Genomic DNA, 26,671 nt, shown 5'->3' with positions numbered 1-26,671 from the left:
GCATATGAAACCAGGGAACTCGACCTCACTAATAACAGCATATGAAACCAGGGGAACTCGACCTCATTAATAACAGCATATGAAACCAGGGGAACTCGACCTCACTAATAACAGCATATGAAACCAGGGGAACTCGACCTCACTAATAACAGCATATGAAACCAGGGGAACTCGACCTCACTAATAACAGCATATGAAACCAGGGGAACTCGACCTCTAATAACAGCATATGAAACCAGGGGAACTCGACCTCACTAATAACAGCATATGAAACCAGGGGAACTCGACCTCACTAATAACAGCATACGAAACCAGGGGAACTCGACCTCACTAATAACAGCATATGAAACCAGGGGAACTCGACCTCACTAATAACAGCATATGAAACCAGGGGAACTCGACCTCACTAATAACAGCATATGAAACCAGGGGAACTCAACCTCTAATAACAGCATATGAAACCAGGGGAACTCGACCTCACTAATAACAGCATATGAAACCAGGGGAACTCGACCTCACTAATAACAGCATATGAAACCAGGGGAAGTAGCACTTCATATTTATTTTTCATAGAATTTAATTCAATGCATATTCCATTTATACCATTATCCAAAATATACAAGGCAGAGGGGGCAGAGTTTGTGACTTCTATAAATATGTCTTTATTGATGTAGATGTTTTATTATCTTTTACATTTTGAACTCAAGTAGAGAGGAGAGGGACCGCCTATTTTGTCACCTAGTTCATTCATGGTAAAAAAAGGTCCGTAGGCACCAGTCGAACTGCGCTGACAGGGGGGCTGGTGATGGGTGGTGGTGATGTCAGAGAGGGAGGAGCTTTTTAAAAGGACCATAAAATAACTGCATTCAAGAAAAGAGAAAACACTGACAAGGTCGTATTATTCAGACGTCTAAAACTTCTGGTAAGAATGGCTCCCCTCTCCCCTCTTCTAATCCAGGCCTTTGGCGCACAGCTCCCCTTGATCCGTGATAGATATAAAGAGTTCAGCAAACTGGCCTCCGTGTTGGCAACCAACGTGTCATAACAATAAGGTTCTCATTTGCATTCTCGGTGGAATGTCATTCTCCTTGCGACTTCCGGTGCCAACATGGCACCCACGGAAACTTGTCAAACCCAGTTTGCTGAATTCTGTAGATCTGTGGTTCCAGTGACGCCTGACCCAGCTTTCTTCACTCCCACTCGCCCCCTCATCAGTCTCACCCCAGCCTGAGCACCTGAGGGATTACAGGGGGCAGGACTCCAGCAGCAGACGGATGTGGAGGGTGAGAGAGAGAACGGCAAAATGAAAAACAAAACTCAAGATGATTCCAAAACAACAGGCACGTTGGAATAGTGTGTGTGTTGATGCTGTCTAAACTGTCACTGTCAACAACAGCGGGAAATAGTTTGGTTTCTCACAGAAAAACACTGTTTCCCCTCTAAAAATACACTCCCCCACCCACCAGAGGGGAGGGGATGGGGGCGAGGGGGAAAGTGGGACACTGCACTGCTCCCACCATTTATGGATGTATGCATACGTGGCTGTGATGAACAAGTGTGTATGTGTGTGTGTCTTTGATCAGGTGTCACATGATCAGTGGTGTGTGTGTTTGTGTGTAGGGGCTGCGGCCGCCTGAAGACATGAAGGTGTGTGCCCGTTCCTCCGTTCAGATGATTTCAAAAGTCTTCTTGAGCTCCATGATGAGCTGCCAGTCAGATTTGCCCATCTCGTCTCTGAACCAGTTCTTCAGGGCATCGATGGACGCTCTGGTGATCTGAAAAACAAACAAAAGACCACATTCAGAACTCCGAAGTCTCCCCATTCTCATTATGGTCCACTACTTCTAGTACAGAACCCAGTGTTGTTAGAGTTTGGGTACCTGCTGTCAGTACAATGTAGCAGTCAGTACTTATAACATCTGATACACTGTATTGACCTGAAAACCCACCACATTGAAAAGAAAAGTGTTGCCTTTCTCCTCTCTGTGACTGTACCTTGCTGACGAGGATGTCGGTGGCCTCAAAGTGTCGGCCGAACATCTTGGGTGCTTCTCCGGGGATCGGTTCGATCTTTATACAGATCTCCTGGCCCTTCTTGGCACTGTCCACCATCTTGTGGTTGATCTCAATGCTGGTCACGATGCCAATGTCCACAAACTGACAGGGAGGAAGTCAGTCAGATAATATTATTACACCGGTTTCTACGTCCTACCAAGATAGAAACAGGTCCCACAAACACACACTGCACTCTACATATACACACACACTCACCCCCTTGCTGGGTACACAGAGTGGGGTTCCCTGTCTGAGGACCCCAGCCTCCACGTTGACTCCCATGACTATGGGGTCTCTAGAGTTGAAGATGAACTGAGGCAGGATCTTCAGCTTAGTGGGGAACACGGCAATGTGTCTGTGGAGAATGACAAACAAAACGACTGTTAGTACACCACAAACCTACTGTCCTGTCTGGAAACCTAGCCCAGGCATACCCCGTACCTACTGTCCTGTCTGGAAACCTAGCCCAGGCATACCCCATACCTACTGTCCTGTCTGGAAACCTAGCCCAGGCATGCCTACTGTCCTGTCTGGAAACCTAGCCCAGGCACACCCCATACCTACTGTCCTGTCTGGAAACCTAGCCCAGGCATACCCCATACCTACTGTCCTGTCTGGAAACCTAGCCCAGGCATACCCCATACATACTGTCCTGTCTGGAAACCTAGCCCAGGCATGCCCCATACCTACTGTCCTGTCTGGAAACCTAGCCCAGGCATACCCCATACCTACTGTCCTGTCTGGAAACCTAGCCCAGGCATACCCCATACCTACTGTCCTGTCTGGAAACCTAGCCCAGGCATACCCCATACCTACTGTCCTGTCTGGAAACCTAGCCCAGGCATACCCCATACCTACTGTCCTGTCTGGAAACCTAGCCCAGGCATACCCCATACCCACTGTCCTGTCTAGAAACCTAGCCCAGGCATACCCCATACCTACTGTCCTGTCTGGAAACCTAGCCCAGGCATACCCCATACCTACTGTCCTCTCTGGAAACCTAGCCCAGGCATACCCCATACCTACTGTCCTGTCTGGAAACCTAGCCCAGGCATACCCCACGCCTACTGTCCTGTCTAGAAACCTAGCCCAGGCATACCCCATACCTACTGTCCTGTCTGGAAACCTAGCCCAGGCATACCCCACGCCTACTGTCCTGTCTAGAAACCTAGCCCAGGCATACCCCATACCTACTGTCCTGTCTGGAAACCTAGCGCAGGCATGCCTACTGTCCTGTCTGGAAACCTAGCCCAGGCATACCACACACCTACTGTCCTGTCTGGAAACCTAGCCCAGGCATACCCCACGCCTACTGTCCTGTCTGGAAACCTAGCCCAGGCATACCCCACGCCTACTGTCCTGTCTGGAAACCTAGCCCAGGCATACCCCACGCCTACTGTCCTGTCTGGAAACCTAGCCCAGGCATAACCTACGCCTACTGTCCTGTCTGGAAACCTAGCCCAGGCATGCCCCACGCCTACTGTCCTGTCTGGAAATCTAGCCCAGGCATACCCCACGCCTACTGTCCTGTCTGAAAACCTAGCCCAGGCATACCCAACGCCTACTGTCCTGTCTGGAAACCTAGCCCAGGCATACCCCACGCCTACTGTCCTGTCTGGAAACCTAGCCCAGGCATACCCCACGCCTACTGTCCTGTCTGGAAACCTAGCCCAGGCATACCCCACGCCTACTGTCCTGTCTGGAAACCTAAACCTAGCCCAGGCATACCCCACGCCTACTGTCCTGTCTGGAAACCTAGCCCAGGCATACCTCACGCCTACTGTCCTGTCTGGAAACCTAGCCCAGGCATACCCCACGCCTACTGTCCTGTCTGGAAACCTAGCCCAGGCATACCTCACGCCTACTGTCCTGTCTGGTAACCTAGCCCAGGCATACCCCACGCCTACTGTCCTGTCTGGAAACCTAGCCCAGGCATACCCCACGCCTACTGTCCTGTCTAGAAACCTAGCCCAGGCATAACACACACCTACTGTCCTGTCTGGAAACCTAGCCCAGGCATACACCACACCTACTGTCCTGTCTAGAAACCTAGCCCAGGCATAACACACACCTACTGTCCTGTCTGGAAACCTAGCCCAGGCATACCCCACACCTACTGTCCTGTCTGGAAACCTAGCCCAGGCATACCCCACGCCTACTGTCCTGTCTGGAAACCTAGCCCAGGCAAACCTAGCCCCCCATACCTACTGTCCTGTCTGGAAACCTAAACCTAGCAGGCATACCCCATACCTACTGTCCTGTCTGGAAACCTAGCCCAGGCATACCCCATACCTACTGTCCTGTCTGGAAACCTAGCCCAGGCATACCCCATACCTACTGTCCTGTCTGGAAACCTAGCCCAGGCATACCCCATACCTACTGTCCTGTCTGGAAACCTAGCCCAGACATACCCCACGCCTACTGTCCTGTCTGAAAACCTAGCCCAGGCATACCCAACGCCTACTGTCCTGTCTGGAAACCTAGCCCAGGCATACCCCACGCCTACTGTCCTGTCTGGAAACCTAGCCCAGGCATACCCCACGCCTACTGTACTGTCTGGAAACCTAGCCCAGGCATACCCCACGCCTACTGTCCTGTCTGGAAACCTAGCCCAGGCATGCCCCACGCCTACTGTCCTGTCTGGAAACCTAGCCCAGGCATACCCCACGCCTACTGTCCTGTCTGAAAACCTAGCCCAGGCATACCCAACGCCTACTGTCCTGTCTGGAAACCTAGCCCAGGCATACCCCACGCCTACTGTCCTGTCTGGAAACCTAGCCCAGGCATACCCCACGCCTACTGTACTGTCTGGAAACCTAGCCAAGGCATACCCCACGCCTACTGTCCTGTCTGGAAACCTAGCCCAGGCATACCCCACGCCTACTGTCCTGTCTGGAAACCTAGCCCAGGCATACCTCACGCCTACTGTCCTGTCTGGAAACCTAGCCCAGGCATACCCCACGCCTACTGTCCTGTCTGGAAACCTAGCCCAGGCATACCTCACGCCTTCTGTCCTGTCTGGTAACCTAGCCCTGGCATACCCCACGCCTACTGTCCTGTCTGGAAACCTAGTCCAGGCATGCCTACTGTCCTGTCTGGAAACCTAGCCCAGGCATACCCCGTACCTACTGTCCTGTCTAGAAACATAGCCCAGACATACCCCACACCTACTGTCCTGTCTGGAAACCTAGCCCAGGCATACCCCACGCCTACTGTCCTATCTAGAAACCTAGCCCAGGCATAACACACACCTACTGTCCTGTCTGGAAACCTAGCCCAGGCATACACCACACCTACCGTCCTGTCTAGAAACCTAGCCCAGGCATAACACACGCCTACTGTCCTGTCTGGAAACCTAGCCCAGGCATACCCCACGCTACTGTCCTGTCTGGAAACCTAGCCCAGGCATACCCCATACCTACTGTCCTGTCTGGAAACCTAGCCCAGGCATACCCCATACCTACTGTCCTGTCTGGAAACCTAGCCCAGGCATGCCCCATACCTACTGTCCTGTCTGGAAACCTAGCCCAGGCATACCCCATGCCTACTGTACTGTCTGGAAACCTAGCCCAGGCATACCCCATACCTACTGTCCTGTCTGGAAACCTAGCCCAGGCATACCCCATACCTACTGTCCTGTCTGGAAACCTAGCCCAGGCATACCCCATACCTACTGTCCTGTCTGGAAACCTAGCCCAGGCATACCCCGTACCTACTGTCCTGTCTGGAAACCTAGCCCAGGCATACCCCACGCCTACTGTCCTGTCTGAAAACCTAGCCCAGGCATACCCAACGCCTACTGTCCTGTCTGGAAACCTAGCCCAGGCATACCCCACGCCTACTGTCCTGTCTGGAAACCTAGCCCAGGCATACCCCACGCCTACTGTACTGTCTGGAAACCTAGCCAAGGCATACCCCACGCCTACTGTCCTGTCTGGAAACCTAGCCCAGGCATACCCCACGCCTACTGTCCTGTCTGGAAACCTAGCCCAGGCATACCTCACGCCTACTGTCCTGTCTGGAAACCTAGCCCAGGCATACCCCACACCTACTGTCCTGTCTGGAAACCTAGCCCAGGCATACCCCACGCCTACTGTCCTGTCTGGAAACCTAGCCCAGGCATACCTCACGCCTACTGTCCTGTCTGGAAACCTAGCCCAGGCATACCCCACACCTACTGTCCTGTCTGGAAACCTAGCCCAGGCATACCCCATACCTACTGTCCTGTCTGGAAACCTAGCCCAGGCATACCCCATACCTACTGTCCTGTCTGGAAACCTAGCCCAGGCATACCCCACGCCTACTGTCCTGTCTGGAAACCTAGCCCAGGCATAACCCATGCCTACTGTCCTGTCTGGAAACCTAGCCCAGGCATACCCCATACTTACTGTCCTGTCTGGAAACCTAGCCCAGGCATACCCCATACCTACTGTCCTGTCTAGAAACCTAGCCCAGGCATAGCCCATACCTACTGTCCTGTCTGGAAACCTAGCCCAGGCATGCCTACTGTCCTGTCTGGAAACCTAGCCCAGGCATACCCCATACCTACTGTCCTGTCTGGAAACCTAGCCCAGGCATACCCCATACCCACTGTCCTGTCTGGAAACCTAGCCCAGGCATACCCCACGCCTACTGTCCTGTCTGGAAACCTAGCCCAGGCATACCCCACGCCTACTGTCCTGTCTGGAAACCTAGCCCAGGCATACCCCACGCCTACTGTCCTGTCTGGAAAACTAGCCCAGGCATGCCCCACGCCTACTGTCCTGTCTGGAAACCTAGCCCAGGCATACCCCACGCCTACTGTCCTGTCTGAAAACCTAGCCCAGGCATACCCCACGCCTACTGTCCTGTCTGGAAACCTAGCCCAGGCATACCCCACGCCTACTGTCCTGTCTGGAAAACTAGCCCAGGCATGCCCCACGCCTACTGTCCTGTCTGGAAACCTAGCCCAGGCATACCCCACGCCTACTGTCCTGTCTGGAAACCTAGCCCAGGCATACCCCACGCCTACTGTCCTGTCTGGAAACCTAGCCAAGGCATACCCCACGCCTACTGTCCTGTCTGGAAACCTAGCCCAGGCATACCCCACGCCTACTGTCCTGTCTGGAAACCTAGCCCAGGCATACCTCACGCCTACTGTCCTGTCTGGAAACCTAGCCCAGGCATACCCCACACCTACTGTCCTGTCTGGAAACCTAGCCCAGGCATACCCCACGCCTACTGTCCTGTCTGGAAACCTAGCCCAGGCATACCTCACGCCTTCTGTCCTGTCTGGAAACCTAGCCCTGGCATACCCCACGCCTACTGTCCTGTCTGGAAACCTAGCCCAGGCATGCCTACTGTCCTGTCTGGAAACCTAGCCCAGGCATACCCCGTACCTACTGTCCTGTCTAGAAACATAGCCCAGACATACCCCACACCTACTGTCCTGTCTGGAAACCTAGCCCAGGCATACCCCACGCCTACTGTCCTATCTAGAAACCTAGCCCAGGCATAACACACACCTACTGTCCTGTCTGGAAACCTAGCCCAGGGATACACCACACCTACCGTCCTGTCTAGAAACCTAGCCCAGGCATAACACACGCCTACTGTCCTGTCTGGAAACCTAGCCCAGGCATACCCCACGCCTACTGTCCTGTCTGGAAACCTAGCCCAGGCATACCCCATACCTACTGTCCTGTCTAGAAACCTAGCCCAGGCATAACACACGCCTACTTTCCTGTCTGGAAACCTAGCCTAGGCATACCCCATGCCTACTGTCCTGTATGGAAACCTAGCCCAGGCATACCCCACGCCTACTGTCCTGTCTGGAAACCTAGCCCAGGCATACCCCACGCCTACTGTCCTGTCTGGAAACCTAGCCCAGGCATGCCTACTGTCCTGTCTGGAAACCTAGCCCAGGCATACCCCGTACCTACTGTCCTGTCTAGAAACCTAGCCCAGACATACCCCACGCCTACTGTCCTGTCTGGAAACCTAGCCCAGGCATACCCCACGCCTACTGTCCTGTCTAGAAAGCTAGCCCAGACATACCCAACGCCTACTGTCCTGTCTGGAAACCTAGCCCAGGCATACCCCACGCCTACTGTCCTGTCTAGAAACCTAGCCCAGGCATAACACACACCTACTGTCCTGTCTGGAAACCTAGCCCAGGCATACACCACACCTACCGTCCTGTCTAGAAACCTAGCCCAGGCATAACACACGCCTACTGTCCTGTCTGGAAACCTAGCCCAGGCATACCCCACGCCTACTGTCCTGTCTGGAAACCTAGCCCAGGCATACCCCACGCCTACTGTCCTGTCTGGAAACCTAGCCCAGGCATACCCCACGCCTACTGTCCTGTCTGGAAACCTAGCAAAGGCATACCCCATACCTACTGTCCTGTCTAGAAACCTAGCCCAGGCATAACACACGCCTACTTTCCTGTCTGGAAACCTAGCCCAGGCATACCCCACGCCTACTGTCCTGTCTAGAAACCTAGCCCAGGCATACCCCATGGCTACTGTCCTGTCTGGAAACCTAGCCCAGGCATACCCCACGCCTACTGTCCTGTCTGGAAACCTAGCCCAGGCATACCCCACGCCTACTGTCCTGTCTAGAAACCTAGCCCAGGCATAACACACACCTACTGTCCTGTCTGGAAACCTAGCCCAGGCATACACAACACCTACCGTCCTGTCTAGAAACCTAGCCCAGGCATAACACACGCCTACTTTCCTGTCTGGAAACCTAGCCCAGGCATACCCCACGCCTACTGTCCTGTCTAGAAACCTAGCCCAGGCATACCCCATGGCTACTGTCCTGTCTAGAAACCTAGCCCAGGCATTCCCCATGCCTACTGTCCCGTCTAGAAACCTAGCCCAGACATACACCACACCTACCGTCCTGTCTGGAAACCTAGCCTAGGCATACCCCACGCCTACTGTCCTGTCTAGAAACCTTGCCCAGACATACCCCACACCTACCGTCCTGTCTGGAAACCTAGCCTAGGCATAACCCACGCCTACTGTCATGTCTGCAAACCTGAACCAGGCATACCCCACACACCTACTGTCCTGTCTGCAAACCTAGCCCAGGCATACCGCACGCCTACTTTCCTATCTGGAAACCTGAACCAGGCATACCCCACACACCTACTGTCCTGTCTGCAAACCTAGCCCAGGCATACCCCATGCCTACTGTCCTGTCTGGAAACCTAGCCCAGGCATACCCCACGGCTACTGTCCTGTCTGGAAACCTAGCCCAGGCAAAACCCACGCCTACTGTCCTGTCTGGAAACCTAGCCCAGGCATACCCCACACCTACTGTCCTGTCTGGAAACCTAGCCCAGGCATACCCCATGGCTACTGTCCTGTCTGGAAACCTAGCCCAGGCAAAACCCACGCCTACTGTCCTGTCTGGAAAACCTGAACCAGGCATACCCCACACCTACTGTCCTGTCTGGAAACCTAGCCCAGGCATACCTCATGCCTACTGTCCAGTCTGGAAACCTGAACCAGGCATACCCCACACCTATTGTCCTGTCTGGAAACCTAGCCCAGGCATACCCCATGCCTACTGTCCAGTCTGGAAACCTGAATCAGGCATACCCCACACCTACTGTCCTGTCTGGAAACCTAGCCCAGGCATACCCCGTACCTACTGTCCTGTCTGGAAACCTAGCCCAGGCATACCCCGTACCTACTGTCCTGTCTGGAAACCTAGCCCAGGCATACCCCACACCTACTGTCCTGCCTGGAAACCTAGCCCAGGCATACCCCACCCCTACTGTCCTGCCGAAAGGTTGCAAGTTCATATCCCCGAGCTGACAAGGTACAAATCTGTCGTTCTGCCCCTGAACAGGCAGTTAACCCACTGTTCCTTGGCAGTCATTGAAAATAAGAATTTGTTCTTAACTGACTTGCTTAGTTAATTAAAGGTACAATTAAAAAAAAATACCGCACACCTACTGTCCTGTCTGGAAACCTAGCCTAGGCAGGACAGGTGTAGCCTTCCAATGGGCTGAGTGTGGATCATTTGTGATAGTGACAGCAAAACAAAGTTTGGTATCATGTAGTGTGTGTTCACATACTTGAACTCATCCTGCTTGGCCTTCTTGTAGTCCTCTCTGTACTTGGTGAAGGCATCAAACAGGTGGTAGATGATCTCAGCGCTGAACACCCTGACCCCCAGACTATCAGCCATCTCCTGAGAGTCCCTCTCCACCTTCACATCAAACGCCAGGATCGTTGCATACCTAGAACAGGACAGCATGGATTTTTATTGTCCAGTTTACACAGATAGGGTTAATTACGCTGAGACAGTAACCAATCAAACAAATGTATGACAGGGTATAGAAAGGAGAGAAGACAGAAGAGGTCACCCACTGTGGGTCATGCTCCAGCATAGTGGAAGCTTTCATCACGTCTTTCTTGTGGACTGGACCGATGTTGATGCCAGCGTACTGTTGGAGGAGACGGAAAAACATGAACATTACAGCACAGTATATCAATACTATATTGTAGTTTGATACGGTGTGTGTGTGTGTGTGTGTGTGTGTGTGTGTGTGTGTGTGTGTGTGTGTGTGTGTGTGTGTGTGTGTGTGTGTGGGATACTCACAGGCACTTTGGACACTCGTAGGAACTCGAGCAAGGCTTCCAGGGATCCGAGAGTGGAGGCCTGTACGTACACACCCTTCTCCTCCAGTTTGATGGAGTTCAGAGTCTGTTTCAGCTCCCGCACCAGCTCATCCTGCATGGGGATCATAACGCAGAGGATCTCAATACACTGTGTGTGTGTGTGTGTGTGTGTGTGTGTGTACTAGTAACTAACTAAGAGATGGAAAAAAAGACAAGGAGAGGAAGCAGGGAGCCATTCATAACTATTGACATGTAGCTGTAGGTGGCAGAGGGATCCAGTCTAACACTATTGAGACACAGCCCTGTTATCATACATAGCAGGGTTTCTTCAACTATGGATCGGGTTCCAAGTGGGTCGCGAATTATGAGAATACATCTATAATCCCACACTATTTATTCTTAATTTGGGTGGTTGGAGGACGATTTGGGTCACAGGGTCAATTTCTCATTTGGGTCTCGAGCTGAACATTTTTAAGAACCTCTGATACACAGTACATTATAAACTGGGTGGTTCGAACTCTGAATGCTGATTGGCCGAAAGCTGTGGTATATCAGACCATATACCACGGGTATGACAAAACATGTATTTTTACTGCTCTAATTACGTTGGTAACCAGTTTATAACAGCAATAAGGCACCTCAAGTGTTTCTGGTATATTGCCAATATACCACGGCTAAGGCTGTAACCAGGCACTCTGCGTTGCATCTTGCTTAAGAACAGCCCTTAGCCGTGGTACATTGGCCATATACCACACCCACTCGGGCCTTATTGCTTAAATGTGCCAGTCTCACCCTGAGCACCGCCACCTCATCCTCCTTGTGGGCTACTAGCAGGGGGAGCCCTGCCAGGGTCTTCTCCAGATCTTTCCCCAGGATCTTCACTCCCTGGGCCGTACACACCTCCTTATGCTTCTCATACTGGTTCTAAAGAGGACAGGGGGTCAGATCATTCATTAATACTACCTACTGGTTCTAAAGAGGACAGGGGGTCAGATCATTCATTAATACTACCTACTGGTTCTAAAGAGGACAGGGGGTCAGATCATTCATTAATACTACCTACTGGTTCTAAAGAGGACAGGGGGTCAAATCATTCATTAATTCTACCTACTGGTTCTAAAGAGGACAGGGGGTCAGATCATTCATTATACCTACTGGTTCTAAAGAGGACAGGGGGTCAGATCATTCATTATACCTACTGGTTCTAAAGAGGACAGGGGGTCAGATCATTCATTATACCTACTGGTTCTAAAGAGGACAGGGGGTCAAATCATTCATTAATACTACACACAGATCATCATTATGGGGCCAATAGTTTTTTTTAAGGTTTTATTGTCACATACACCAGATAGGTGCAGTGAAATGTGTTGTTTTATACAGTCAGCAATAGTAGTATGGCGCCTCTTTCTCAAAGGCACAGACAGATTTTACACGTTGGCGGTTCGGGTATTCCAACCAGCGACTTTTCGGTTACTGGCCCAATGCTCTTACCGCTAGGCTACCTGCTGTTAATTCTAACTTCCACCGTCACATTATCGCTTAGTCTGCCATTGACATCAGTGAATTATTTAGTGAAAATGAGACGTGGAAGTTAGGATTAACCCTTAGCCAAGTCATGGACAGCATGACATTCCTGTGGAAATCAGGTCAGAACTGTCTGCTGCTCCTACAACTGCTCTTTAATATAAACATAAACATTTCCTCCATACCTTGACCCTGAGCTCCTTCATGGGTGGAGGCAGCAGCAGCCCCCTGATCTGGGTGACGATGGGTCCCTCCACCCCCGGGACGATGACAGTCATGCCCTCCCGGAGGACCCCGTTGATCAGGATCACGTCTATAGTGGTGCCCATACCAGGCAGGGCTTTCACCTGACGTTGGACAGGGTGTTAAGTGTTAGATGCCGCAACGGTAATGACACTGACGTAACGGTAGTGCGACTGGTGTAACGGAAACGACCCTAAAATAACAGCAATCTAACCGTGACAACAACAGGGAGGATTATTCTTCCTCGTCCCCATAAACTGTGACAGTAATGTAGTGATTGTCCCTCACCTCCATGACCTGAGCCCTGAGCTCGTCGCAGTGTGCCAGGCGTCGTGCCAGCATGGTCTGGGTGAGCTCCACCAGCAGAGCGATCAGGTTGCCCATGCCGTCTCCAGAGTGGGCCGAGGTGGGCACCAGAGACACAAAGGTCCTCGGGTCCTTGTTCTCATGGAAGAGGGCTGCGTTCAGACCCTGTACGAATACGCAATCAAATCAAAGTTCATTGGTCGCATACGCAGATTTGAAGATGTATAGATGCAGTGAAATGCGTATGTTTCTAGCTCTACCAGTGAAGTCCTGTCTAACACAATAACAACATACGAATGAAATGAAGAAATATCAGAACGAGCAATGTCAGAGACCAGAATATAAATATATATATACACATATAATAGTGTGTATAAACAGTATATCAACAGAAAAGGTGTGTACAGCAGTAGTTATATAGGATGAATCTTGACTAGAATACAGTACATACATATGAAGTGTGTAAAACAGTAGGTAAACATCATTAAAGTGACTAGTGTTCCATGTCTATGTACATAAGGCAGCAGTCTCTTAGGTGCAGGGACACTCAGGGTTCACACAATAGGTGCATCGCAATAGTGAAAAGTGCTGTCAACTACAAAACTCTTTCCCCCTCCGTTGTTCATATAGTAAGTGACCTGCTGGGCGAACTCAACGATGACAGCTTTGGCCCTCTCGTCAAACTCATCCTTGGTGTTCTTCTTCTGCTTCTTCAGTGTGGCCACCACGTCTGTGTCCGGACTCTTTTTCCAGTCGTACAGACGGTCAATCTGGAGTAGACATAGAAATGGAACGAATAGAAGGGACAAAAATACACGTGTCACATGGATGGGCAACTAATTAACTACTTGTGCAAAAAAAAAATACTTCTGCAAGCTATTGTAACCTGGTAGCTTTATTCCCAGTGAATTGTGGGCCATTGATTGCCTTTAATACATGCAAGTCCTCTACTAGACATCCATCCATCTAACTATCTGTCCATCTAACTATCCATCCCAGAGGCAAGCTATGAGAATGTCTGACCAGACAGACTGACCTTGTTAAGTGCTACAATGAAGGGACACTTCTTCTCCTTGAGCAGGTTGATGGACTCCAGGGTCTGAGGCTCCAGGCCGTGCATGATGTCCACCACCAGGATGGCTATGTCACACAGAGAGCTGCCCCGGTTCCTCAGGTTACTGGACACACAGACAGACGGAGCGAGACGCAGTCAGACAAACACATTTAGGGCAGTGGACACACATTTTTCTGAATGAGGGTTTACCTGAAAGACTCGTGGCCTGGGGTGTCGATGATCAGCATTCCTGGGATTTTAATGGCCTCGTTGTTGAACTGAAGAGGAAACAATTAAATGATTAAAGAGCCTTTAGACACCAACTATCTATTCAAATCCAATGCCATACATACACTGAGTGTACAAAATATTAGGAACACCTGCTCTTTCCATGACAGACTGACCAGGTGAATCCAGGTGACAGCTATGATCCCTTATTGATGTCACTTGTTAAATCCAATTCAATCAGTGTAGATGAAGGGGAGGAGACAGGTTAAAGAAGGATTTTTTTGAATGGACAAGACAAAACATTAAAGTGCCTTTGAACAGGGTATGGTAGTAGGTGTCAGGCGCACCGGTTTGAGTGTGTCAAGAACGGCAACGCTGCAGTGTTTTTCACATTCAACAGTTTCCTGTGTGTATCGAGAATGGTCTCGATTTGTATGACATTTTAATATTTGATTATTAACCAATGATATTAGGCCACTCCTGGTCATGATTACAGACACCTGTGTCCTTTGACACTATATAAACGAGTCATCCCGCAGTGTTTGTGATTATACCCTGATGAAGACAGCTTGGCTGTCGAAACGTTGGTATTAAATTTTTGCATCTGAGCTCCAAGATTGTGCGGCTCTCTTTTATTTTTATTTTCTAGTTTCTACTCCGCTAGCCAGCACCTCGTCTTTATAGGTGTGCGTTTCTTTTTCTTCTATATCGAGAATGGTCCACCACCCAATGGCCATACAGCCAACTTGACAACTGTGAAGCATAGGAGTCAACATTGGCCAGCATTCCTGTGGAACGCTTTTGACACTGCTTTTGACACTGTAGAGTCCATGCCACATTGAGACTGTTCTGAAGGCAAAAGGGGGTACAACTCAATATTAGGAAGGTGTTCCTAATGTTTTGTACACTCAGTGTACGGTCACTGTTCAGTGTATGACTGGGTCTGAGCTGCAGGGAGAGGAGCAGCAGTACTCACATTCTTCACCATCTTGGTCTGCTCTACGATGGCCTCCAGCGGTACGTTAGTGGCTCCGATCTGTTGGGTGATCCCTCCAGCCTCTCCGTCCTGTACGTGTGTATGCCTCAGCTTGTCCAGGATCTTGGTCTTGCCTGTGTCTACGTGGCCCAGTACACAGACGACGGGGGAGCGGAGCTTGTCCAGGTTTATGTTCTTTATGTTCTCTGCTCGCCGTTTCTACACAGGAGGAGCACAGAGGGAACAACATTACACTTCCCTACCGTTTAACAATGTTGATAGGATGTGTGTTTGTGAGTAAATGTGTGAGACTACCTCAATACGCTTCTTGGCCTTGTCGTAGATCCGCTCCTCTTTAGTGCGATCGTCATCGGAGTCGCTGTCACTACTGGACTCTGAGCTCTCCTTCCCTCCCTTCCTCTTAGTGGCTGGGACCTGCTGCGTTGTGTGACGCTGACTCTCCTTCTCTTCCTCCTCACTCTCCTCCTCTTCGTCATCCTCTTCCTCCTCGTCCTCTTCCTCGTCGTCGTCCTCTTCCTCCGGCTGTGACGAGGGTTTCTGTTGGTGCTGCTTTGGCGTCTCTGGCTTCACCTCGATGTGGACCGTCTTCAGCTCTGCAGAGGGAGAAGAGACGTCATGTGAGGTGGAAGCCACCAAGCCTTTGGGAGATATTGCCATATTGCTAAAAACCTAAAGTCTGTCCTGTCTTACCTTTGTCCTGATCGATGGTCTCAGCGATAGCCTCCCAGTCATCAACTGCAGACTCAGCTTTCTGCTCTACCTCTGGGGGGAGGGACAGGAAGACATGACACAAAATGTGACTGAGGCAATGAAAGTTGTCTGGCGTTACACCCAGATCTGGACAACAAGCGGAGGACATTAAGGCAGGCTCCGTCTCCAAGATCTATGGTCCATTTTACCTGCTGCTACTTTGGGAGTTTCCACCGCCATCGGTGAGATGATTGGCTCTGCCATCTCCGACGTGGGTGACATGACCTCTGAGATCTCTGACCGGGGAAGAGGAGGAATGAGGGGCGAGGCACAAACAAATAGATATATGACTTTGCAGTTGGACATGTATTTGATGTGGATTGGAAGAGGCTGTTACCTTCAGGGGTCTGTGCTTGTTGGGGCTTCTTTTTCCTCTTGTCTCCGTACACTGGCTTCTTCTTTGGCACCGAGTCGTCTTTGGATGGCACTTCAATACCCTGGGCCTTCAGGAGTTCAAGTGTGGCCTCTGCCCTGGCCCGGGCCTCTTTCTGGGCTTTGGTCAGCAGTTTGCCCTCCTTCTTCAGCCTCTCCTTCCTCTCTTTCTCCTTCTGTTTCTTCTTCTCCTTGCGCTCCTGTTCCAGACGCTCCTGTAGGTGTTACATTGAAGAGGTCAGTTGGTAAGAAGTCAGTGTGTGTGTGTATACAGTGTGTGTGTGTGTGCTTAACCTGCTCCAGTCTCTGAGCCTCCTGCTCTTCCAGGCGACGCAGGTTCTCCTCTTCCTCCTTCTTGGCGCGCTCCTCTTCCTCCTTCATGTGAGCCAGAGCCTCCTGCATGGCTTTCACTGTGGCCTTGCTGGGTCCCTTCTTCTTCTCCTCTTTCTCTTTCTCCTTGTCCCCCTTCTTCTTCTTCTTGTCTTTCTTGCCCTTCTTGTCTATCCCTTCCTCTTCTGAAGTAACAAAAATACCCCAGACAGAAATCAGTCATATTGCATGTAACTACACAGTAACGCCACTTAACTACTTTGAAAACATTACCATTGGGTTCATTCATTGTTTCCACCACCACATCGGCAGCTAATGGGTACAGAATTAAGATGAGTAGACTTCTACTATTGTAACAGCATGCAACTACACATTAACCTGTTGAGTGTAGGGGACAGTATTTTGATGTTTGGATGAAAAACGTACCCAAATGAAACTGCCTATTTCTCAGGCCCAGAAGCTAGAATATGCATATAATTGTCAGATTAGGATAGAAAACACTCTAAAGTTTCCAAAACTGTCAAAATATTGTCTGCGAGTATAACATAACTGATATTGCAGGCGAAAACCTGAGGAAAATCCAACCAGGAAGTGCCTCTTATTTTGAAAGCTCCCTGTTCCATTGCATGCCTTCCCTCCATTTAAAGGGATATCAATCAGATTCCTATCCCTATGGCTTCCACATGGTGTGAACAGTCTTTAGACATAGTTTCAGCCTTTTATTCTGAAGAAATGAGTGAGAACGATCACATCGCGTCAGTGGATGGCTGGATGCCAGCAGAGTTTTGCATGCGCAAAAGCTTGGAGAGGACATTTTCTCTCTCTCTCTCCTATTGAAAAAGCTACGGTCAGGTTGAAATATTATCAATTATTTATTGTAAAAACAACCTGATGTCACGCCCTGGTCTATATTTATTATGTTTATCTTCATTTATTGGGTCAGGCCAGGGTGTGACATGGGTTTATTTGTGGTGTGTTTCGTCTTGGGGTTGTGTGGGGTGTATAGCATAGTCATTGGCTTCCTGAGGCGGTTCTCAATCAGTCAGGTGATTATCGTTGTCTCTGATTGGGAACCATATTTAGGTAGCCATATTCTTTGTGTGTTTCGTGGGTGATTGTCCTTAGTGTCCTTGTTCCTGGCTCTATGTTAGTTTATCTAGTATAGGCTGTTTCGGTTTTCGTTACGTTCTTTTTGTTTTGTAGTATTTGTATTGATTCGTGTTTTACGTTTTCATTAAACATGGATCGCAATCTACACGCTGCATTTTGGTCCGACTCTCCTTCGCCTACAGAAAACCGTTACAGAATCACCCACCACAAATGGACCAAGCAACGTGTCAACAGGCAGGTGCAGCAAAGAGAGGAATGGACATGGGAGGACGAATTGTTCGGAGAAGGACCCTGGGATCAGCCTGGAGAATATCGCCGCCCCAAAGAAGAACTGGAGGCGGCGAGAGCTGAGAGACGCTGGTATGAGGAGGCAGCGCGGCGACGTGGATGGAAGCCCGAGAGTCAGCCCCAGAAATTTCTTGGGGGGGGCACAGGGAGAGTGTGGCAGAGTCAGGAGTCAGACCTGAGCCCACTCTCCCTGTTTATCATGAGGAGCCAAGGAGGAGACCAGAACCGGTGTTGGAGGTGAGCGAAGCAGAGACTGTGAAGGAGTTAATGGGGAAATTGGAGGAGAGAGAAATGAGGGAGTTGCTGTGTTGGTGCTTTTTGCAAGGAATTCGCCCAACGGAATGTGTCAGGGATTTGATGGCACCTGGGTCAGCGCTACATACTCGTCCTGAGGTGCGTGTTAGTCGGCTGGTGAAGTTGGTGCCAGCCTCACGCACCAGGCCTCCTGTACACATCCCTAGCCTTGCACGTCCTGTGCCAACACTGCTCTCAAGATCTCCAGTACGCCTTCACGGTCAAGCCCATCCTGTGCCACCTCCACACACCAGTCCTCCGGTGGCAGCTCCCCGCACCAGGCTTCCTGTGCGTGTCCTCGGCCCAGTACCACCAGTGCCAGCACCACGCATCAGGCCTACAGTGTGCCTCGCCTCTCCTGCGCTGCCGGAGTCTCCCGCCTGTTCAGCACTGTCGGAGCCTTCCTCCTCTACTGCGCTGCTGGAGTCTCCCACCTGTTTAGCGCAGCCCGAGCTGTCAGTCTGCCTGGAGCAGCCAGATCTGTCAGTCTACATGGAGCAGCCAGAGCTGTCAGTCTACATGGAGCAGCCAGAGCTGTCAGTCTACATGGAGCAGCCAGAGCTGTCAGTCTTCATGGAACAGCCGGAGCTGCCAGTCTGCATGGAGCTGTCAGTCTGCATGGAGCAGCCGGAGATGCCAGTCTGCATGGAGCTGTCAGTCTGCAAGGAACTGCCAGTCTACAAGGAGCTGTCAGTCTACAAGGAGCTGTCAGTCTGCAAGGAGCTGTCAGTCTGCAAGGAGCTGTCAGTCTGCAAGGAGCTGTCAGTCTGCAAGGAGCTGTCAGTCTGCATGGAGCTGCCAGTCTGCATGGAGCAGCCAGAGCTGTCAGTCTACATGGAGCAGCCAGAGCCGCCAGTCTGCATGGAGCAGCCAGATCTGCCAGTCAGCCAGACTCTTCCGGATCTGCCAGTCAGCCAGCCAGACTCTTCCGGATCTGCCAGTCAGCCAGACTCTTCCGGATCTGCCAGTCAGCCAGACTCTTCCGGATCTGCCAGTCAGCCAGACTCTTCCGGATCTGCCAGTCAACCAGATTCTTCCGGATCTGCCAGTCAACCAGACTCTTCCAGATCTGCCAGTCAGCCAGGATCTGCCAGAACTGTCAACCAGCCAGGATCTGCCGGATCCAAATACCTGGCTGAGCTTCCTCTCAGTGCTGGGCTTCCTCTCAGTGCCGGGCTTCCTCTCAGTGCCGAGCTGCCCCTCAGTCCCGAGCTGCCCCTCAGTCCCGAGCTGCCCCTCAGTCCCGAGCTGCCCCTCAGTCCCGAGCTGCCCCTCAGTCCCGAGCTGCCCCACAATCCAGTGAGATTCTGGGTGAGGACTGCTAGGCCATGGTCGGCGGCAAAGGTGGACTATCCTAGGACGCGAGGAGGGGGGACAAAGACATTTATAGAGTGGGTTCCACGTCCCGCACCGGAGCCGGAGCCGCCACCACGGACAGACGCCCACCCGGACCCTCCCTATTGTTTTGATGTGCGTCCGGGAGTCCCCACCTTAGGGGGGGGGTTCTGTCACGCCCTGGTCTATATTTATTATGTTTATCTTCATTTATTGGGTCAGGCCAGGGTGTGACATGGGTTTATTTGTGGTGTGTTTCGTCTTGGGGTTGTGTGGGGTGTATAGCATAGTCATTGGCTTCCTGAGGCGGTTCTCAATCAGAGTCAGGTGATTATCGTTGTCTCTGATTGGGAACCATATTTAGGTAGCCATATTCTTTGTGTGTTTCGTGGGTGATTGTCCTTAGTGTCCTTGTTCCTGGCTCTATGTTAGTTTATCTAGTATAGGCTGTTTCGGTTTTCGTTACGTTCTTTTTGTTTTGTAGTATATGTATTGATTCGTGTTTTACGTTTTCATTAAACATGGATCGCAATCTACACGCTGCATTTTGGTCCGACTCTCCTTCACCTACAGAAAACCGTTACACCTGAGGATTGATTATAAAAAACGCTTGACATGTTTCTACGAACTTTACGGATACTATTTGGAATTTTCGTCTGCCTGTCACAACCTGCACGAGCCTGTGGATTTCTGAACAAAACGTGCCAAACAAATGGAGGTTTTTGGATATAAAAATAATCTTTATCGAACAAAAGGAACATTTATTGTGTAGCTGGCAGTCTCTGGGAGTGCAAACATCTGAAGATCATCATTTCATTTTTATTGCTTTTCTGACTTTCGTGACCAATCTACTTTGCTGCTAGCTGTTTGTAATGTTTTGTCTGCTGAGACAGATGTCCTCACATAAACGATTGGTTTGCTTTCGCTGTAAAGCTTTTTTGAAATCTGACAAACCAGGTGGATTAACAACAAGCTAAGCTGTGTTTTGCTATATTGCACTTGTGATTTCATGAAAATTCAATATTTTTAGCAATTTAATTTGAATTTGGCGCTCTGCAATTCAGCAGATGTTGACGAAAATGATCCCGCTAACGGGATGGGTGCACCAAGAAGTTAACAACACGTGTATTAGTATGTATTATGGATCCACATTAGCTGCTCTTCCTGGGGTCCAGCAAAATGAAGGCATGTAACAAGCTAACTTGAAGCAGAAATCTGTTATTTTCCTTCTCTTATCATTAATTGCTTCAAGCACCTCATCGGCAGCTAATGGGTACAGATAAGCATTTACACATTAAAACGAAAGTAGTTCCGACATGGCATATGGGCAACTCATTGTAAAGTGTTGCCGTTTAGGCTGTGGAATGGATACAATATAAACCAATTGTAAATCTCACCCTCTCCTTGAGGATCAGCCCCTTCCTGATCTTCAATCTCTGCTGCTGCCCCTGTCTCTGCTGCTGCTGGGGTTGGGGCTGCTGCTGGGGTTGGGGCTGCTGCTGGGGTTGGGGCTGCTGCTGGGGTTGGGGCTGCTGCTGGGGTTGGGGCTGGCTCACTCTTCTTCACTACCTCTTTCTCTTTCTTAGGCACTGCTGCAACCTCAATACTCCCCTCTTTCTCCTCCTCCTTCTCCTTCTGCTTCTTCAGCTTAGCCCTGTCCTCCTCTTTCTTCTTGCGGTCTCTCTCCTTCTTCTCTGCCTTCTTCTGAGCTGCCGTCTTCATCTTGAAGGTTCCCTCCTCCTCTTCCTCTTCTTCACTGTCTGCCTTGGCTTTGCCCTTCTTCTTCTTGCCTTTCTTTCCGGCCTGCGACGCCACCGAGTCATCATCATCTGAATCATCCTCCCCTCCCCCCTCTCCTTTCCTCACACCTCCATCGTCATCCTCCTCTTCCTCGCCCGAGGCCTCCTTGCGGCCTCCCTTCTTCCCTGCCTTGGGTTTCCTCCGGGTCCGTGAGGCGTCGTCCTCTGAGTCTGAGCCAGCAGCAGCAGCAGCGGGGGCAGCAGACGTCTTCTTGTCCTTCTGCTTGTCTTCGTCTTCCACGTCAGCCGTACCCGAAACGTCTTCGTCATCCCCGTCGTCATCCTCCAGGCTGGCTCGCTTGCCCTTCCGCGTCTTCTTCTTCTCCGCTTTGGTGGGCGGCGGGGGCTCGGCGGCACTCTCCGGCTCGTCTGTGGCGTCTGGTTTCTGTGGATTGCGGAGGTGATGAGTACTCCATAGAAGCATGTGCTTTGCCAGCAGGGTCATTACATAAGCAGATTAGCATTGGGCTATAGCCTGGTATAAGGTCATTACATATGCAGATTAGCATTGGGCTATAGCCTGGTATAAACTCATTACATATGCAGATTAGCATTGGGCTATAGCCTGGTGCAGGGTCATTACAGATTAGCATTGGGCTATAGCCTGGTATAGGATCATTACATATGCAGATTAGCATTGGGCTATAGCCTGGTATAGGATCATTACATATGCAGATTAGCATTGGGCTATAGCCTGGTATAAGGTCATTACATATGCAGATTAGCATTGGGCTATAGCCTGGTATAAGGTCATTACATATGCAGATTAGCATTGGGCTATAGCCTGGTATAAGGTCATTACATATGCAGATTAGCATTGGGCTATAGCCTGGTATAAGGTCATTACATATGCAGATTAGCATTGGGCTATAGCCTGGTATAAGGTCATTACATATGCAGATTAGCATTGGGCTATAGCCTGGTATAAGGTCATTGTATATGAAGATTAGCATTGGGCTATAGCCTGGTATAAGGTCATTGCATATGAAGATTAGCATATGGCTACACTTCACCTTGCTGCCTTTAGCTCCTGTGGTTTCAAGAGACAGTTCCTCCAGCTCCTTCAGGATGTCGTCTTCACTGTTAAAGATTAAATCATTATGATCAATACACAGTAGGCTGCAAAGTCCAAGGCAAGTGTAGAAATATTTCCCTCCAGCAGTTGGTTCTTATTTCCATAATTATTTTAAAATGGAGCGTTCATTACTGTCGAAGAGAGAGAAATAAAGACTTACTCAAAATCATCTTTCTTTTTGTCTTTCTTCTTCTTAGCCTTTCCTTTACCTTGCTCCTTGGAGGCTCCCGCTCCTTCGATTTCTGCTGCTAGGGCGTCAAGGTCGATGCCATCGTCTTTGGCACTGAAACAAAGTCATGCAAATCACATATGATGCACATTACACATGGTAAAAAACAGCATTATCAAGCATAGCTGGGAACCACATGCTTCTTTCTCCATGCAGGCCCTACACCCAAACAAGTGCACTGCGTTCATCCACCTCTGGCCTGCTCGCCTCCCTACCACTGAGGAAGTACAGTTCCCGCTCAGCCCAGTCAAAACTGTTCGCTGCTCTGGCCCCCCAATGGTGGAACAAACTCCCTCACGACGCCAGGACAGCGGAGTCAAACAACACCTTCCGGAGACACCTGAAACCCCACCTCTTTAAGGAATACCTAGGATAGGATAAAGTAATCCTTCTCACCCCCCCTTAAATGATTTAGATGCACTATTGTAAAGTGGCTGTTCCACTGGATGTCATAAGGTGAATTCACCAATTTGTAAGTCGCTCTGGATAAGAGCGTCTGCCAAATGACTTAAATGTAAATGTAAATGTAATGCAGATTTCTGCCATATGCTATGTTACAAAAAATGCAGGCTTACAGGCTGACTACACCTCTCTCGTCGAGTGAGCGAGCATGCAAAATAAATGTAGAAATCTATGTTATTCAATTATTGCGCCAACGAGCGTCTGCGTTGCCAAGGGATAAAATAGAATTAAGTTCTATTTGTGACGCAGATCGCGCTGCAACTCCTGCCTCCCCCATCTCCTCATTGGTAAATAGAAGCAGGTACCCACGTGCCATCTCCTCATTGGTTATACCCACGTGGGTGACTGAAAGACGAACGAGGTCAGTGGCAGTAATGCACCTAATTTATGAAAGTTGCCAATCGCATTATAAAGTCAAGAGAAGAAAAGGCCTAGGAGAAGAGATGACTAGAAACGATTCAGTTGACCGTTTTATGTGTAGATTAATTGGCGGAGTAGAAAACCTTGTGCATTTCAGGTAAAATACCAACTGAATGTTTACATCCCAGGACAAATTAGCTAGCAACAGCAAGCTAGCTAAAAAGGACTAATTAGATAGCATGTGCAAGCTAGCTTGCGAGCTAAATTGCCATAAATGTTTCATGCTTTTCGACCTGTCCCCAAATTAATATAATTGGTTCAGAGTTTGTTTTAATATTTTAACCTTTGTGAGGTGATCGCGTTTGGTGTGGGGGGACAAAATACATGTATGCACGATGACACACGCGCTTAGCCGGTTTGGGTTCCGTGTTAGCAGCAAAATGATACAAACTAGCAATGAATGTGTGGTATTTCAAATATTTGCAGCCTTGATCCAATTAGCACATTTCATGCAAATATGATTTTCATATCCAGTCCAACAAAAAGACAGACCCAGTCAGTCAGTCCGACAAAAGACAGACCCAGTCAGTCATTCCGACCAAGACAGACCCAGTCAGTCATTCCGACCAAGACAGACCCAGTCAGTCATTCCGGCCAAGACAGACCCAGTCAGTCATTCCGACCAAGACAGACCCAGTCAGTCATTCCGACCAAGACAGACCCAGTCAGTCATTCCGACCAAGACAGACCCAGTCAGTCATTCCGACCAAGACAGACCCAGTCAGTCATTCCGACCAAGACAGACCCAGTCAGTCAGTCCGACCAAGACAGACCCAGTCAGTCAGTCCGACAAAAGACAGACCCAGTCAGTCATTCCGACCAAGACAGACCCAGTCAGTCATTCCGACCAAGACAGACCCAGTCAGTCATTCCGACCAAGACAGACCCAGTCAGTCATTCCGACCAAGACAGACCCAGTCAGTCATTCCGACCAAGACAGACCCAGTCAGTCATTCCGACCAAGACAGACCCAGTCAGTCATTCCGACCAAGACAGACCCAGTCAGTCAGACCCAGGACACTAAAAATTCTGTCAACAGAAAATGTTGACAGATTTGAAGGCTTTACTGCGGTCCTAAAATGACTTGCTGGTGGCCACAAATCAACCCTGCCAGTGGGAAGTGTGCATCCAACAAGAACACCACCACCACCTGAATGGCAGCTGCACACTTGACACTGTTACGCATTCAGTCCAAAAAAAATGCAATAACTAATTCTAGACCTTCAGTCTTATGTCAGAGGGGTGAAGATGAAAACCAAACATGAAAGACAAACAACTTCAGTCCCTAACCTGTAATGACCATTATGATCATCTCAACTACTAACCATCCACAATCCAACCACAACAACCTTACCTGAAGCAGCACATGGATCTTTGAGACTAAAAGCCCTACGTTTGCTCAGCCTCAGACTTTATACAGAGGGTGAGGCTAGCCTCCTTGCATGCCTGTTGCATCAGCAGTGGAAAGCACCTCTATGTTAGAATGGACAGGGCCCAACCCTGGGTAAAACACACAGGGTGCACAGTGCAGACACTCTTGCCTCTGGGCAATAAAATCATGAAGAAGCAGCTGATAGAACAGGATAACTCCATCAACATTCTGTCTATCAATGTTATTCCTTTCACTTATTTACCTGTAATAACTACTATGAATATTGCTTATATACAAGTGCCTTAGGGTTAGGGGCTAGTGGTTGTTTCTGGACCAGACCTGTAATAGTTGTTGGTTATGGGGAACAGAGAGGACCATAGTTAATCAAGCTTTAATATCCTTCCGCCATTGCTGTTCAGCGACCATCTTTAGCCCTGGCCTGGTATCATCTTGACCTCACAGCAGAGTTGACTGGAGCAGGCTGCAGATCAGCAGTATACAGTACAGGGGGTGAGAGCTCACCATCATGGCAGGTTAGTCAATATATATCCCTCAATAATCAACTTAAATGCCAGCACGACACTTAGCCTACTGTCGCTCTGTCTATTATCTGTCAAGGCTCATTCCCACAGTCAAAAGCAGACACCTGGTCTTGACTTACAAAGGGTGGATAAGAGTGTCTATTACAAGTAGCGAGTGTAGATTTGTGCACTTGGCAGACAAGCATCCGTTGTAGGGCTATGTCGTAATGAGACGTGAGTCAGTGTCAATTGACATCTCTATTCAGGAATGCATCATAATATATGAACAACAACATTGGTTTAGACTTTTGGTCGTAATGCCTAATACTTGGTAATGGAAATAGTATATATATTCTAGCCATTGAGATCAGTATACTGCTTTATTCTGAAGCACCCCCCAAACCGAGAACAACAACAAATCTCTAACTGGGGTATCAATCGCAAATCACCATGTTTACTCACACGGGGAAACATCCATTGGATGGATACTCAAGCCATAGAGGCGTCAGTTGGGACAATGAATGAGGGCCCTTTCTGACAGCACAATGAAAAGGGATGATGTTGCAGGCATGGGGCATAGCCAGGCTGGAGGTCCTCACTTGTGTTGTCAGTGACTCAAAGATTCAGCAATAGTTCGCTGCCAATGTCCTCCTAGAATTGCATCATGTATAGCTAGTTATCTGCGTTTCCCTATTAGTGGACGAGCAAGCTCGCTAAGTTAGATAGCTCACGAGCTAATGTAAATTAACTTAATTATGTGACTGCATGGAGTCTGGCTAGCTGGTAGTATGATGCCAATGTTGCTGCATAACATATGCTAGCTAATAGCGAGAATAATAGGTTTCATGTCTCTGTTGTTCAGCATCAAGTGTGTTTATACAAGATATAAATTGGTTAATTCATTGTCAATATGAAAGGTAGAAAACAAGTGCGCGAGGATAACGTTAGCTTATGAATAAGCCCGAGACCGGAGGCCGAGCCAAGGCAATCTGCCGCCACATGAAACTCATGGCTTCAGTATCATGCTAATGCTAGTCAGCTCAGCCCTTTCGACAAACGCTAACCGTTATAGTCATAGAAGTCTGTTGCATACATCACAACTTTCTCAAATCGTATGACACACGGGCCACACTATCATGTACCTGTCATCGCCTGACTTTTTCTGTTTCTTCCCCATTCTCCTTGTTTTTATTTTTATCCACAATGTTCAGCCTCGTTGTTCGCCGATACAGCACATATGGTTGGTCCAATGGGGGTTGTTCACACATCCTGCGCAGTTGCAG

General features: G+C 49.6%; 1 protein-coding gene across 1 annotated transcript; it reads right to left on the bottom strand.

The window, feature by feature from the left end:
- Positions 1-543: 543 nt before the first annotated feature.
- On the bottom strand, positions 544-26,671 carry LOC135542725 (eukaryotic translation initiation factor 5B-like). Its single transcript, XM_064969867.1, has 22 exons — positions 26,531-26,671; positions 22,545-22,667; positions 22,323-22,389; positions 20,908-21,694; positions 16,448-16,668; positions 16,119-16,368; positions 15,931-16,017; positions 15,722-15,793; positions 15,326-15,624; positions 15,011-15,229; positions 14,017-14,084; positions 13,789-13,930; positions 13,391-13,522; positions 12,735-12,917; positions 12,389-12,550; positions 11,472-11,603; positions 10,660-10,791; positions 10,428-10,504; positions 10,133-10,297; positions 2,272-2,410; positions 1,996-2,157; positions 544-1,775 (listed from the first exon to the last, which is right to left on the bottom strand). The coding sequence occupies exons 1-22, from the start codon at positions 26,563-26,565 to the stop codon at positions 1,668-1,670; spliced, it is 3,762 nt and encodes a 1,253-aa protein (XP_064825939.1). The 5' UTR covers positions 26,566-26,671; the 3' UTR covers positions 544-1,667.

This window comes from Oncorhynchus masou, chromosome 6, assembly GCF_036934945.1.
Source record: "Oncorhynchus masou masou isolate Uvic2021 chromosome 6, UVic_Omas_1.1, whole genome shotgun sequence".
Taxonomy (NCBI): Eukaryota; Metazoa; Chordata; class Actinopteri; order Salmoniformes; family Salmonidae; genus Oncorhynchus; species Oncorhynchus masou.
The sequence above is the reverse complement of the archived record's forward strand: the minus strand, read 5'-3'. Positions and strand labels throughout refer to the sequence as shown.